This window comes from Daphnia pulex, chromosome 9 (genome assembly GCF_021134715.1).
Source record: "Daphnia pulex isolate KAP4 chromosome 9, ASM2113471v1".
Taxonomy (NCBI): Eukaryota; Metazoa; Arthropoda; class Branchiopoda; order Diplostraca; family Daphniidae; genus Daphnia; species Daphnia pulex.
The window spans coordinates 9,161,885-9,176,222 of record NC_060025.1 but is presented as its reverse complement, the minus strand read 5'-3'; the positions used below and the strand labels follow the sequence as shown (position 1 = coordinate 9,176,222).

Genomic DNA, 14,338 nt, shown 5'->3' with positions numbered 1-14,338 from the left:
CGATTTGAAAAAATAACATCACGGCATGCGTTGCGATGGGCGTGACGTTGTAACAATCTGCATATAAGTGATATAACACTTCAAAAATTGTTACCAATTGTAAAAACAAAAAGAAAGAACGCCAATCTAATTCAACCGTCACTTTCTTAATGGACCTGATCAAGTCCTTGTTACTATCAAGCGTTTATGGTTGACATTTCCTTGTGTGCAGGATGTACACCTGTTAATGTTATCCTAATTTCTTATAAAACTATCTGGTTGCTAATAAAAGATGAACAGGAATCCCACGTCATCCAATCATCCGATTAAAAATTTCAAAAATCTCATCTATTATCATTAAGCGATTTAACAATTAAACCTAGTTTAAAAGATTTATTTCCTTATGAAATTAATTTCACGAAGTTCTAACAAATACAAAAAGGTTTTCTGTGTTGTAAAAAAAGGTTACGCGCTGTGCAATGAACATACAGTAACAGCAAAAGTTTTTTGTTTTAAATTCACATTAAACAACCATACGCTTTGTGACAAGCGCACACAATTCCGGGTGGTTCCTGACGAAGTCTAGCCATTTGGGGAGGAGACAGATTTCGCGTCTATTATCCGTCAAGAACTTCAGGGCGAATTCAAACAACTTCGGGATGAAATGCAAATGAGACCAAACTAACATTTCGATGGCGTTGTTGATGTCCAACTTTTTTAGTAGCACGTCGATGCAATCGCTTTTGAGGGTCTCGATGTCGTATTTTTCCGCAGCCAGGTAGAGCGGTTGGGTGATGTTTTCTTCTTCTATTTTCGGTGCACTGCCCGAGTACAAGTGAATCAGTAGCTGCCGGAAGACTTCCACTTTGATGTCAGTAATGGTCACCTGACGGGTTGTTGACTCCGAAATGCACGGCTGAAACATTGCAGCGAAGACGGGACTGCCAGCAGACAAAATCAAAATATGGGCACCGATCGTTTGTTCATTGATGAACTTGAACTGGACGTCGCAGCGATGTTGGTTGTTGAACATCTCGGTCAATCCGGTGATGATGTTTCGTTCACTTTTATTAGTCGAGCCGAAATCAACGCACAATAAAAGAACATCTCGTTGCTGATTCGTAGTGCATACTTTTTTCCACTTGAAAGAATCAACTTTTACCAGTGGATAGTATTGTGTTTTGATGCATGAGCCTTTAATCCAAATATGTATTGGGCTGGGCATTTCAGATTTCAGCAATTTTAGAGGATCTGCTGATTTTTTTTTCACAAACGTTTCTTTGTTTACTTCATACATCTGTTTTTGAACCAGTTGCATTTCTTCAACAACTTGACTGCTTTCGCTAAGCTGTGAATCATCACTTGTGGTGTTACCCCATGAAGTTTCTTCGACAAGGAGGGTATATTCATATTTGTTCTTGGTTTTTCCAGTGGAATTTTCAATATAAGATATGGTTATTTTTTGCCCCACCTGGGATCCACAAAGTTCAACAAGTTCAACTTTCTTAGAACTGCCTGTGAATTTCCAGATTATACTGAACAGTCCACGCCGCAATTCTTGAACGGATATGTCCGACATTCTAATGCAGAATTGAAGAAATTATACAAATATTCGAAGCAACTTTGAACAGCTTTGAGTTTCTTTACCAAATGTGTGGAATGAAGTCTCTCGAGTCGACTAGTCGAGACCCCCTTATAAGTAGTAGGCCTATTACAATTTATACCCTTATAATAAACAAGTAATTTAAGTCTTAATGAAGTTTTAGAATTAACTTTTTCAAACTTTGTCACTTTCGAAATTTTCTGAGCTCATAACTTTGAGAAGAATTAGCATAAATGTCAGTGCTCAGCTCACTGCTCAGAGTGCGTCACACTTACGCGGTAACGCCGATTATTTAAAAATGTTAAATTAGCACGAAAGGTGGCAGCACTATTGAAACCATCTAGCGGCCGCTAGATGGTTCTAATATCTAATTAGAAAAATAGATTCCCACGGATTGCGATTAACGTGATAAATTTAAAATGAACACTAACAGTCTAGCAACCAGCTTGACTTCACCGCATGAGAAAAAAAATCATGGATTCCAAAAGTTCAAACGAAAAAAAAAATGCCAATCAAATTTAACCATCACATACATGGGGGATATGTTCCAAGCCACTATCAATCGCTTGACATTCCTTGTGTGCGGGATCCGGGATGTATACACCCGTTATGCTAATTCCTTGTAAAAATACAACTGGTTGCTAATAAAACTATGAAAACAGGAAGAGCTATGCCGAGATTCACACAGCTTCTAGAAGTAAAGATTTGGGTCAGATCTCGGAGTAAAATTGCCCCCTAGCAAAACATATAAATAAGCGTCGACTGGAAGAAATAGTGGATTTAAATGTTCGTTTTCTACCTCTTCCCAAAAAGAATTCCAGGACGTGAAAATTAGGACGACAGTTCCACAATCCCATCACTCAAATAAAATTAGAGATCAGTTCAAAAATTCGGCCAGTGATGCAATCTCCTTTGCATAATTTCGATTCGTCATGCAAAATTTTTAAAAATAAATTTGCCAGAGATATTCAAATCCCGAAAAAAACAAACAATTGGTTGTTTATTGCCAAGCATTTCTTTTAAAAAAGGCTATATACAAAATTATAAAAAATTTGCTTATTCGTGTGGGTGTGTGTACGTAAAAAAAATGAGCAAAAATCCAGCAATGCGGATGTGAGCATATAAAACTTGTGTGTGTGTGTGTGTGATGTAAAAAAAAAGCAGCCAATCACAAAAAAAGATCAGCACATAAGCGCGTACTTGAGCCACTGTAAAAATGAAAACATTCACATTATTAATGAAATTCACTACATTAAATTTGACAAAATTTACCTCTGTGAGTGTGAGCTTGACACTTCCGTTCTGGAGCGGATCACGCTTATCAAAAGTCCCTATCAAATCAGAATCAAATGTTTTTTACAATCAAAAATTCACGTCAATGAAATAGGAAACGAATTGTTTTCTACCAAATGCCACGGTGAGGTGGAGGACGGCCGAAACGAAATCTCCGAATCTGAGGGTTCCATCTTTGCGCATGTGACGTAAAATGAGGGCCGAGAGAACGTCGTTATTCACTTGGAATCCGACGTCGTGAAGGGCGTCACGGAAGCGCTCGGCTCTCAGAATGCCCGTCTTCTCCTTCGTGTGCGATTTGAAAGCCGTTTGCCATTGTTTCAGACTGGCCATAAAGTCACGAAAGTCCGTCAGTTTCAGTCTACCCAGTCCAGACACCTAAAACAAACAAACAAAATTAAATTAATTCAGTTTGGAATTAAATCGCCAAAAGGCAAAATTCAAATGATTACATCAAAGACGAGGACGAGTTGCCGGCAAACGTCCAAATTTGCGCAGCTCTTGATGTAATCTATTAAAAGAAGTTGAAACACATGTGGTCTAAATTTCAATAGCAATGTAGCAAAGAGAGTATAGCGTTACCATTGGGTAGACAAGCCTCGAGCAATTCGTGCAGCTCGAACGCGTTAACGGTGCGATGCTCATCGGCCAATTGGAGGAAGACGGCCTCGTATTGGGCCACGTTTTTACCGTCAGAAGTCTGCGTGCTGTAGCCGTTGATGACCGGAGGGGCTCGAATCAGAGTCGGTTTCATTTGACACGGCAACATATCCACCAATCTGTTTTGTCGTTTTGGGGTTGGGTTTGGTTATGTTATATAACGGGTTTTTTATCATTTCCCAATGTTTCAATGCCAACGACTAATTAAGAATCGAATTTTTATACTTGAGCTTGATGGCCTGAGTGCTGTACACCCGCAAAGTGAAGGATCCTTCGTGACCCGCTTCGAAAGTTGTAGGAACGATCAAATAACCGCCTTGATCCAGTTGGGAGCGCTGACTCACCTGTGATGAACGCATACCCAACTCATTAGCATAAGAAGAGATAACCGAATTTTTAATCAAATTAAATTGACTGACCTGTCGACTGTTGGTGTACTGCGAGTTGACGAGACTTTTGGTCTTTTTGAAGAAAGCTCGATTGATAAGGTCTGAGCCCGTCAGCTTGGGCAGCGGATAAACCGAAAAGCCGATGACTTTCGGCTCGAGGACGCTGTGCTGGTTCAGCGATATGACAACCTCGTCGGCATCGCTGACAATCAGATGCAGTTGCGGATTAATGTGGAATGTCTCTGTATACGAGCGCACACACACACACAATCAAAATGGGGAAATCAGTTGTCGTTATTTTTATCCTGTGCACACAAGTCTGCGGTCAAGTTGAATTACCGGAATTATTGCGGCAGCCGCCGGCGGTGACTCCACGTTGCCAACATCCCTGGTAAACTCGAGTGATCCAGGCAACTGGAAATATGAAAAAAGAGATGGAAATCAATTGTTGTTGGGCAACAATTGGGGATGGGCGATTGTTGTACCTCGCCCCTGCAAGGTGGGCTCGTCGCGACTGGTTTCGGCGTCCAGGTGGACGCACTCGATGGCCGTAAACGTGGCGATAAAATCGGGAAAACTCAGATAAAACTCGCCGTCGGGCAGTTGGTCGGGTCCGAGTCGCTCGCGCTCGGCCGCCGACACGGAAACGGACGTCTCCCAGTTTTTGGCGTCGCCACGGGACCAGTCGCCCGTGCTCTCGCCGTGACGCCCGTACGGGCATCGCAGACGCAAAAGTGGCACGCTCTCCTCCGTCAATGTATCCACCTAATTCCATTCCATTCCCAGACAAATGGAATAAAATTTGAATAAAAAAATTTGCCTTAAAGATAAATTTGAAAAACATTGGCCGTACCTTGTCTACTGCGCAGATTTTGTAATTGATGCCGACGAGGATGCCGATGGGCAGCCGATCGGTGACGCTGCGAGATGATTGTTGCTGTTGTTGCAGTGATTGCTCCTTGGTTGTTGTTAATCCATTGCTTGTGGTTGTGCTGCTGCTGTTGCAAGAGGACAAGCTATTATTATTGTTGTTGTTCTCCTTGTTGTTGGGCTGCGGCGACGTCAGGCTGTTGGGTTGTTGTTGCTGCTGCTGCTGGATGGTGCCGGTAGTAGTAGTAGGGCGATGGGCCACGGCCGTTAGTATGGAAGTGTTGGCCAGGAGGCGGGCCAGGAGCCGGACATGAAAGGACGTGTCTTTGTTGATGTGACCACCGCCGACCACTGAAAGGCTTTCCGTTACTCCGCCGGTTAGATCCGCCAGCCCGTCCAATGTGGTGCCGTATTTCAACGCTTCGTACGAGCCGTGCAACCTGGTGGACGCCATCCAAACAACAACAACAAAAGGAAAGCAAATGATTAAAAATACAAAATAATAAAACTATTTCCAGATGATGAACTCTGTTGTCCGTCTGTCTGTCCTAATTGTGGCTATACTGACTTGGCGTAAGCTTTCTCCAAGAGGCACGGCCAAAACTGACCGGAATTGAGGCAGTGGGCAAACACCAGACGGCCATTGACAGTGGGCAGACGATCGTCCACGGTCTACGAGCAGAAGAAAAACAAACAAAAACAAACAAGACAAAATGGTTTAACTCGCGTTCTCGGTTTAAAAAAGACATAGTAGTCGACGAAAAAAGGAAGGAGGTAAGACATAATGAACCGGGCGATGATTACCACTTCGACCCATTCGCCGCACCACCAGACCCGAAACCGGAACGCTCCGCAATAACCTGCAGGGCGAAACGAAATAGAAACAAATCAAGATGATGTGAGAGATGATGATGTTGGTTCCGCTCTCATTCACTCGACAATTTTCTTTTTTAGACTTTAATTGTTGGGTAAAACAACAAGGAGGAGGAGGATCTTTGTTTTCTCACCTGTCGACGAATTTGTACCGTCCAGGGCCGTGTCGAATCCCTGGTCGGCCGGAACGACCCGGTAGAAAAATCCTTTGGTCAAAAAGAGGCAGCCCAAAGTGGAGACGAGCCAACGGTCGCCCAGTTTACCCGGAACAACGTCCAGCACCGAAGTTCCCTCGCGTATAAACACCGGATTGGTGGCCAGTTCCTAATGAAAATAAAAATAATAAAATGTCCCAACGAGAAAATCAAATTACAGTGGCGGTGGTGCCCGGTGTTGTAACGGAATCGACAGTCCATTGATTCCAAATAGATTCGCACGCTGCTCGTTCCGTTTTATCGGGTTTCGACTTTCACGAACATTTTCCCTTTTTATTTTCAGACATTTTCGGTGGATTTTATTTTATTTACGGTCAGATCAATTTTTTGGGAAAGAAAAAGAAAGAAACCAAAAGCAGAAAAGAGAAAGTTTCCTCCCGTTTTTCTTTGGCGTTGTTATCCGCGGACGATTAATTCCCGAGACTTGCGTGTCGGGGATCGCAACACAACGCCACGTCACTTGACGGTTGACGTGCTGCCAAAAAACTACTACACACTTTCCATTCGTCGGCTGCTAGATCGCAATAAACGAGGAAGGAGAAAGGTGTTGTGTTGTGAAAATCCCCCAAAAAAAATATCCGGCTTTTTTTCCTTCTTCCGGGGGGCTTAATCGATCCATCACAACACACAAACACACGCACCCAAATGGATATATCCATTTCTCCGACTAGGAATTCATGACGTCAACATGACAACTCAAAGGAGAGAGACGTGGGATTTGGGAAAGGGATATAAAAAGGCGAACAAGGACTGGCCTTGAATGTTGTTGCAACAACAACCAGTCGGTGAAAGTCAGGCCGGCCACTTTCACAATCGACCTTTTTTTTCTTTCTTGTGTGTTGGGCGGGTTTGTTATCTCTCTCTCTTCTCTTTAAATAGACGATGCGACAATTTTTTGGTTGTATTATTATTATTTACCTTGGGCCGTTTCCAAACAAATTGAAATGGCGGCGACTGGTGGTAGAAAATGGACGTTTGCGTCGTCGGGAATTCCGTGTCCTCCCAAAGTTCGCCGCGTTTGAGGCACTGGCGCCGGATGCGTTCGTATTCGGACGCCATCACGGTGGGTGGAGGGAAATTCTTCAAATATCCTGCGCATAAAAATGTTTAGAAATGTCAATTTCCAGTAAGAGAAAATAAAAAAAACTCGTTTCAACTGATGATTAGCACTTTTACAAAAACAATTTCTGGGTGTGTGTTGGTTTTCTATTTTCAGACGGATGTTAAAAATGTCGCAGATTTTCTTTCAGTAGGTCAACAGGTCGCCGGCAAATGGCGGGGGGAGACAAGCCTCATCATCATCATTTGACGGTTGATCTTATTACAACTTGATGGCACGCAACTCTCCTTGTCACGATGTCATCTGAAAATTTCCACCCCAAAAGGCCGTCGTGAAATGACGCCCGCTAATGGGGAAACTTTTCTTGGCAAATAAATCGCGGCCAAACACGTAACGTGGCCGTGAGCGGCAGGTGCGCGCATTTAAAAATAAAAAAGAACCTTCTGCGCCCACACCAGAGAGATGACGAAACAGCTGTGACGCAAAATAAATGACAACTCCCCCCCAGATTTTTTTTCTGTAGAAAAATGTGTCTGTCCCGTTTCAATTGCCAACGATCCGCAGGCTAAAATCAAATCAGAAAAGCGAATCTAATAATCGTAAAAAATAACAAAAACCCTAAAATCCCGTTTGAATAGATGTACTATTTTCGGGAGACAGGAAATGAATGTTTCTTTTCACGCTCTTTTTCGTGTGGATTATCGGTTTCACATCGGTCGTGTCCAACTCGTTGGAAACAAGAGAACCAAAAATATTCTCCCGTGTGGGCGACGTGAGCAATTTGTTAGTCAAAAAAAGGGAGAAAATAAATAAATACAAAAAATTCATTTATTCCACCGAGAAAGAAAGAAAAATAACAAATTCCTATTTTTCCTTGGGCGGTTTCGAATTTCCTCCCCCCACACCGATTCTCTCTCGACCTGTTGCGTGTTTGTGTATGATGACCAACGAGTCAGGAATTTTCAATAGGTCGACGTGATTTACCACACGGGTGAAAGTTTCCCTCTTCATCCCCAAAAGATCTTTTGTAAAAAATACCAATCAATTCTTAGTGTGTGTGTGTTTACCTGATGAAAAAGAAACGTCGTTGGTCGGCCGGACGACTCTCAATGAGCCATTCGAATTTGTGGAGGGAAATTAATCAACCAAAAATTTCACTCGCAAACGGCCACAGCACATCAACACAAACACAAAATTGAGACAGAGAAAATAATAAAAACCGGGCGACAGCTGCAACTTTAAATTGGATGGAAAGAATAAAAAGCGGACCGCACTGTGTCACGAGCTGAACGCAACTGATGACCATGAGGTACTGTACCTACCAACCAACCAACCTCCTCTTGTAACACCACACCAAAATATATAATACTGCCGCCGCTGCTGCTCCTGCTGGAAGGTTCTCTCTTTTCTTTTTCTCCTCCTCCTTCTTCGGGCTTGGCAAGACGCAGGTAAAAAAAAACCAGGTGAGAGCCTCAGGGCGAAATGCCGCAGTCAACACACACACAAGACTCTAGCCTCTAGCTAAGACTAGAAAAAAACACAAAATTCAAAAGGGAAAAACGTTTTCTATTGCCTTCGTCTCTTCGCCTTTTGAATGTTGTTATCATGGACCATCTTTTTTTGGTATTCAACTTTTTCTTCTTTTTCTTCGGCGACGGCGACGACCGCACCTACGCAAACAAACAAAATTCCCGGAATGGCCAAGCGGACGCCTCCAACAAGAAAAAGAAGAATAAATATTAGGAGGAACCGTGATGACTATCCTTTAAATTTTTCCTTTTTATTTTATTCGATTTGACTTGTTCTTCAGGGTCGGAGAGAAAAAGAAGATGCTAGGCGATAGTGGGTGTGATCTCATCTCGACTTGTGTTAAATTGTTTTTCCCTTTCTCAGCTTGTGGAACCTTGAAAATTAAAATCGGCAAAAAGGGCAAAATAATCCATTTGATTTTGAATAATGGCGCGCTAGAATTTTTCATTTTGATACAAAAATTTAGAGGTGCGGGTTTTTCCCCTGCGTGATGTGAATGCAATCGATATCCACTAACCGTGAAGAAGCCGTACAACACACGCCGGACAAACGGTCACACACGTCTAAGATTTCGGCAGAAATTCACGAAATATTCACAACATCAGATTTCACCAGAAAAATTTAAAAGAAGAAGAAAAAGTTTCAATTTTGGTTTTTTACTACCCCAACTAAATGGGCGACAGTAAAGTAGGGAATATAATGTTCCGTGCTGGACCATTGTTGTCGCTACAGTTTTAAAAAAGTCACAAAAAAGACGAGATGAGTACGTGTGTAGAAAGTTCCAGTGACATCGATGCCCGCTTAAAACTGGCGCCCGGATTAACTTTTCTCTCTCTCTTATTAGCTACTAGAGAAAAAAAGATGATTACTTTTCTGCGGTTCCGCCATTGCGCGGAGCATTTTCTAACAGTATTATACGGCCCAATAATTTATTTCCGTCCGACACATTCAATTTCCAAACAGTCAAACTAATCTCCTCTCATTTTGTGTCTTTCCTCGAGTTGTTTTACATCACGGCCGCCAATGTGTTTCTTCTTTCTTGCTGGGCTGGCGCTGGGCTGTTCCACATAGGCAGCCGACCGACATGACGTGCCAAAGTGTTCCAGCAACGGTGCAGATTCCCTTTATTCTTTTTCTTTTTATTGTTATTTGTTTTCCACTCAAAAAGAAGCTAAAGAAGTAAGATATGGCGTAAGAGTTTGCCAGCGGTAGCAGGTGTTTGAAATCATTTCCTGACTTGACTGCAGTACAGTCCTCCACTGCACAGTGTAGTACAAAAATATATTTCCAAAAAATAAATAAAAAAGGAGTTCCAATAGTCTAACGAAACGGCGGGACCATCGATTATTCAAGCCGACAAAGTGCCGGAGCTCAGAAAAAATATGAAAATGAGGTTGTTGTGTGTATCCCCTCTCCACCCATGTACTAAAGAAAAACTTATTTTTCTTTTTGATCGCTCGTTCTATTCCCAAACCCAAAAGATATCTTCAAATTGATTTGCCCTGGCTCAATCAAGTAGGTATATAACGACACACACAAACGCACCGATGATTGGATTGGAAAGCCTATCAAAAGTCGCCCGTCTATTTTTCTATCCGATACCTTGTATCCCGACTAATTGGTTGCCCTGGATTCCCGACACATTTCGACAATGTGCCGAGGGTTTTGTTAAGTCGCAATGTCATTCCAATCAATTATAATTCCCTTCAACATTTTATCAAAAAATAAACCCCGGGAGACAAAACGACACCCCCCAAACTCAGGTGGACCACCACCCCCCACCTTGTTGTGTGAACAAAAAAAACACGCACGAAACGGACGGACTAAAAAAAGAGACGGAAAAAAACGGTCGTAGAGCTTCGAAATCCGTTAGATCAGTCAAATAACGAAATGGAAGGGGGGAGAAAGAAGGCGGATCGAGGTATCCACATCTACTTCAAACGTAGTCGACAACCCCCTGGCTGGAAAAAAGAAAATCATAATTCCATACCTGGTGAAAGAGAGAGAGAGAGGGTGACGGGGGCGGACATGCGCTACGGCGACAATCAGGTCCGTTGCGTTACCTTTTTTTATTATTTGGCAGCCCGTCCCTGCCATCCGAGTTGCAACTGGGCGACGATAATGTCGGGGCCCGTAGTGTGTCACTTCATCTAGACGGTCAAGTCGATTGAGCTGGACCGGAACAGTTGCCGTTGTCGTCCGCGAATTCCGTACGTGTGAATGTCTGTGATGAACAACGGCAGCACAACAACGCCCAGCAGCAGCAGCGGAGGAGGCAATGTCGAGCCGGATGATTCCGGCAGCTCGTCGTCCTCGTCGCCGTTGAGACACTTCCGGCTCAACTGTCTGCCGCCGTCGTGCTACTCGATTCACGACATTTTGCACTACAATCCAGCCAGTCCGGATGATCCCACCGTCTCCATTCAATCGCAATTCGACTCGCTCGATTGTCCTCCGTCCTCGTCCGGCACTCAGCCGCCTCCGCCACCTTACAACAGCAACAACAATGGATTACTCCTTCTAGATCATCACGTCCCTTCATCATCATCCGCTCATTTAGGTAAAAGAAATTCCCTTTTTGATTCTTTTAAAATATATAAAATCAAATCTACGCTCGCACACAAAAAGTCGTGAAAAGTCAAAATGTCGTGAGGCTGGATCCCCCCTTTCAAGTCTTGCATAATCATCGTGATACGTTGATTTCAGGGTCTCTTATAAAATATAAAAAAAGAGCCATAAAAAGAGAGAGAAAAAGAAAAAAAGAAAGAGCCTTTCATTCAACCACGTACACTAACAAAAGAGTACTTACTACAAAAGCAGAGAAATCGGTTGGTCCTTCGGGAGCCCATCCGGGTGGTGGATGATGAGTTGACTGAGAAGATCTGGTAACTGAAAAGCGACAGGTCCCAGCCCAGTCTAACTTATATGTAGAATTTTCGCTAGTCAAGAGAGAGAGAGAGTATAGAAGAGCTGTTATAACCTTGTTAGAGGATAGTTGATTCAATTATAGAGAGCAGAGCACCACACACACACAGCAACAGCATATACACACACACTGCTACTACTACCCCATCGACTCTATAATGTTCAGGTCTTCGGCAGGGCTCTCACTAAAGGCATTTCTAACTAAATTAAGCTAAGCTAATTATTCTAGATATTATTTGTTGTGCAACTATACCTAATCTGATATGGATGTCCAGGATATGTGTGAACCAGCCTTTTTTGTTATTCTTCTTTTTTCTGGCTTTTATTTTTGCCACTAGGGGTGGATGGTGTGGTGGTAGAGGATGAAGCTCTTGGTTCACCGGAAACTCTGAATCACGACAGTGGCGACGACGATTCACCCTCGACCTCTTCGACGACCCGTTCCCAGGGACAGGGACTTTCGGTGACGCAACAATCCCATCACCAACAGCAACAGCAACAGCAGCAAACATCTGGCGGAGGTGGTCACGGCCCACTGAAACGAAAGCAAAGAAGATATAGGTACTTGCACACACACACAAAATATATATAATAAATCATAGATAGTCGAAGATAAAAAAAGAAAATAACAAATGAAAAATTTGATTGGGTATAACAAAATGGTGGGGGAAAAACAGGACGACTTTCACCAATTTCCAACTGGAAGAGCTGGAACACGCATTCCACAAGACCCATTACCCCGATGTCTTTTTCCGTGAAGAATTGGCCGTCAAAATCGATTTGACCGAAGCGAGAGTTCAGGTTCCAATTTTCTTATTAATATTTTTACGACTATCAAATTCTTTTACCTTTAAGGCTCTCATTTGCATATATTGGTATACACGACGGACTAATCTATCGACTTTTTTTGTTTCTAAAAGCGGCTTAAAGAGCGCCGAGCCGAGCTTATTACATAAAAATGGCCTTTTTAAAAATGTGGATCGCGGACGCTAGCGCCATCTACGAGTCGTTGCCTAAACTAATTGATTTTTCAGGTTTGGTTTCAAAATCGTCGCGCCAAATTTCGGAAACACGAACGAATTACTCATCACCAACACCACCAGCATCACCCGCAGCAGCAGCAGCACCACCTCGGCCAACAACAACAACAACAGCAGCACCAAGGCCACGACAATCCTTTCGAACGTGACCCATCGGGTGGCGCGTCACTGACGGCCGACGTCAGCGGTTTACTGATGCAACAGCCCGAAGCCTCGTCGTCATCGATGGTCAGCATCGTTGGCAACAAAGTTGATTGTGAGCAGCAGCAGCAACAACTTTTCAGTCAATACCTTCATCATCACCACCAGCAGCAACAAAATGTTGTCGGCCACGAAACGTCCTACATTTATCATCCGGAACCTCTTTTGCCAGTCTCCACTAATGGTGAAACACAAAATCATTTCAATTCAATTTAGATTTCTTTTAAAATTTGTAAAAATAATTTTGTTTAGAAACGACAACTGGTGAATCGAGTCAACAGATTTACGGTAAACATTTTTTTTCCTGAATAAAATAGTCAAATTGAATCAGAGTGAACTAAATCTCAATGAACCGGAATGCGACAGTGAACACGAGCGGGAGCGTGACACCTTCAACATTTCTGGCCCACTTGTCGGCGTCTCCATCGCCCGACTGGCCCCATTACGTCAATGCAACGACAACGACGACAACAACGTCGACGGCATCTTCGCCCGTCTACCACCACCCACCGCCGCCCACTCAGCAGCATCCAACGTACCGGGAATCGGACGAGCCCGACGACCACGGGACTGAAGAGGACGTGGGCGTCGGCGCCAACAGCGACGATTACCATTTCTTCGCCAGTCACGGCGCATTGGATTTGGCCTCGTCGTTCATGAATCAAAACAGCAACAACAGCAGCAGCAACAACGCCACCAACAACAAGGAATCGGACCCGTCGCTGGCGTCTCAATTGCAGCGCCTGGGGCCGTCTCAGCCGCAGCAGCCACCGGATGTAACGGACGACGACGCCGATATCGGCGATGAAATCCACTTAGCCAACATGGCGTTTATGAACGCGACATCCAAAACGGGACTACACCTACAACACCACCACCATCACCTACAACAACAACAACAACACCACCACCAAAAGACTAACGACACCAAAACCGCAGATGAAGAAGATTATCCGCCACATTCCGGCGATTTTGGAGCCGCCGATGCTGACGACGAAGTTGTTCTCAGTTTAAACGACTCTTAAACAAGAAAAAGATGGACACGTGGATGATGGATGGTTGTGTTGTTGTTGTTAGTCCTATTAATTTTCAGTTTATTTGTGTGGATGTTTCATGTTGTTGTTTGAATATATAACATCCCCCCTCCACTAACCTATTAGAGAGACGTAACGGTGTGTGTATGTGTTCCTCTCTGATTTGTCCCGTTACAGAGTCCATTTCTCCCCTCCTTCTCACTAATGTGAGATAGAAAAAAAGAACAAACAATATGTGTGAACATTTCTTTTGGAAAAAGTCTTTCCCCTCCTCATTTGTTTGTGTTTGCCTAAACGTGGGACGTGTAAACCTAAAGAACTGGACATTTTTGTATCCAGGTGAACTGGTCGATTAAAGAATTGCAAACCAAAACCAAAACGAAAGAAAATTTCTGCTCATTAGTCAAAATGGAAATTTAGAGGAAAAGAAAACGAGTGTTTGGAATTATCTGTCTAGCAGAGGAGTCGGAATTATTAGACGAGTTGTTTTTGGACAGGATCCCAATGACCTCCATAGCAGGACAGGTCTGAAAAAATGTTTCAAAAAATACACTTCCGTCTCGATATAACATTTAGAGTGTCACCTTTCTCATCCACTTGAAACCTTTTCTTTTTTCTTTGGGAAAACGAGTTTTCCCCCATTTAACCGCAATAGATTTTGGTTAA

The 14,338-nt window shown here is 43.3% G+C and overlaps 3 protein-coding genes and 1 long non-coding RNA gene across 5 annotated transcripts; 1 reads left to right on the top strand and 3 right to left on the bottom strand.

Annotated features, from left to right (window-relative positions):
• Window positions 1-358: 358 nt before the first annotated feature.
• On the bottom strand, window positions 359-1,863 carry LOC124203129. The gene is made up of 2 exons (XM_046599721.1): window positions 1,627-1,863; window positions 359-1,559 (listed from the first exon to the last, which is right to left on the bottom strand). Exon 2 carries the CDS (start codon window positions 1,556-1,558, stop codon window positions 503-505), a length of 1,056 nt encoding a protein of 351 aa, XP_046455677.1. The 5' UTR covers window position 1,559; window positions 1,627-1,863; the 3' UTR covers window positions 359-502.
• Window positions 1,864-2,555: 692 nt separating this feature from the next.
• LOC124203127 (calpain-C-like) lies at window positions 2,556-10,673 on the bottom strand. 2 transcript variants are annotated; one of them, XM_046599719.1, is made up of 15 exons: window positions 10,540-10,673; window positions 6,801-6,975; window positions 5,802-5,991; window positions 5,599-5,654; window positions 5,363-5,466; window positions 4,778-5,234; window positions 4,410-4,689; window positions 4,264-4,338; window positions 3,955-4,166; window positions 3,761-3,879; window positions 3,458-3,654; window positions 3,328-3,386; window positions 2,989-3,253; window positions 2,855-2,913; window positions 2,556-2,790 (listed from the first exon to the last, which is right to left on the bottom strand). In XM_046599719.1, the coding sequence occupies exons 2-15, from the start codon at window positions 6,939-6,941 to the stop codon at window positions 2,764-2,766; spliced, it is 2,241 nt and encodes a 746-aa protein (XP_046455675.1). In that variant the 5' UTR covers window positions 6,942-6,975; window positions 10,540-10,673; the 3' UTR covers window positions 2,556-2,763. The 2 variants fall into 2 exon arrangements, with proteins under 2 accessions (XP_046455675.1, XP_046455674.1); XM_046599718.1 differs by lacking the exon at window positions 10,540-10,673 and adding an exon at window positions 10,463-10,517 and having other exon boundaries at window positions 6,801-6,973.
• LOC124203131 lies at window positions 8,721-9,921 on the bottom strand. Its single transcript, XR_006878448.1, has 2 exons — window positions 8,990-9,921; window positions 8,721-8,845 (listed from the first exon to the last, which is right to left on the bottom strand). It is a non-coding gene; the product is annotated as an uncharacterized LOC124203131 (long non-coding RNA).
• A 19-nt stretch (window positions 10,674-10,692) lies between the features above and the next one.
• On the top strand, window positions 10,693-14,316 carry LOC124203128 (homeobox protein aristaless-like). Its single transcript, XM_046599720.1, has 6 exons — window positions 10,693-11,032; window positions 11,736-11,958; window positions 12,075-12,198; window positions 12,432-12,822; window positions 12,891-12,926; window positions 13,005-14,316. The coding sequence occupies exons 1-6, from the start codon at window positions 10,693-10,695 to the stop codon at window positions 13,661-13,663; spliced, it is 1,773 nt and encodes a 590-aa protein (XP_046455676.1). The 3' UTR covers window positions 13,664-14,316.
• The last annotated feature ends 22 nt before the right edge of the window (window positions 14,317-14,338 follow it).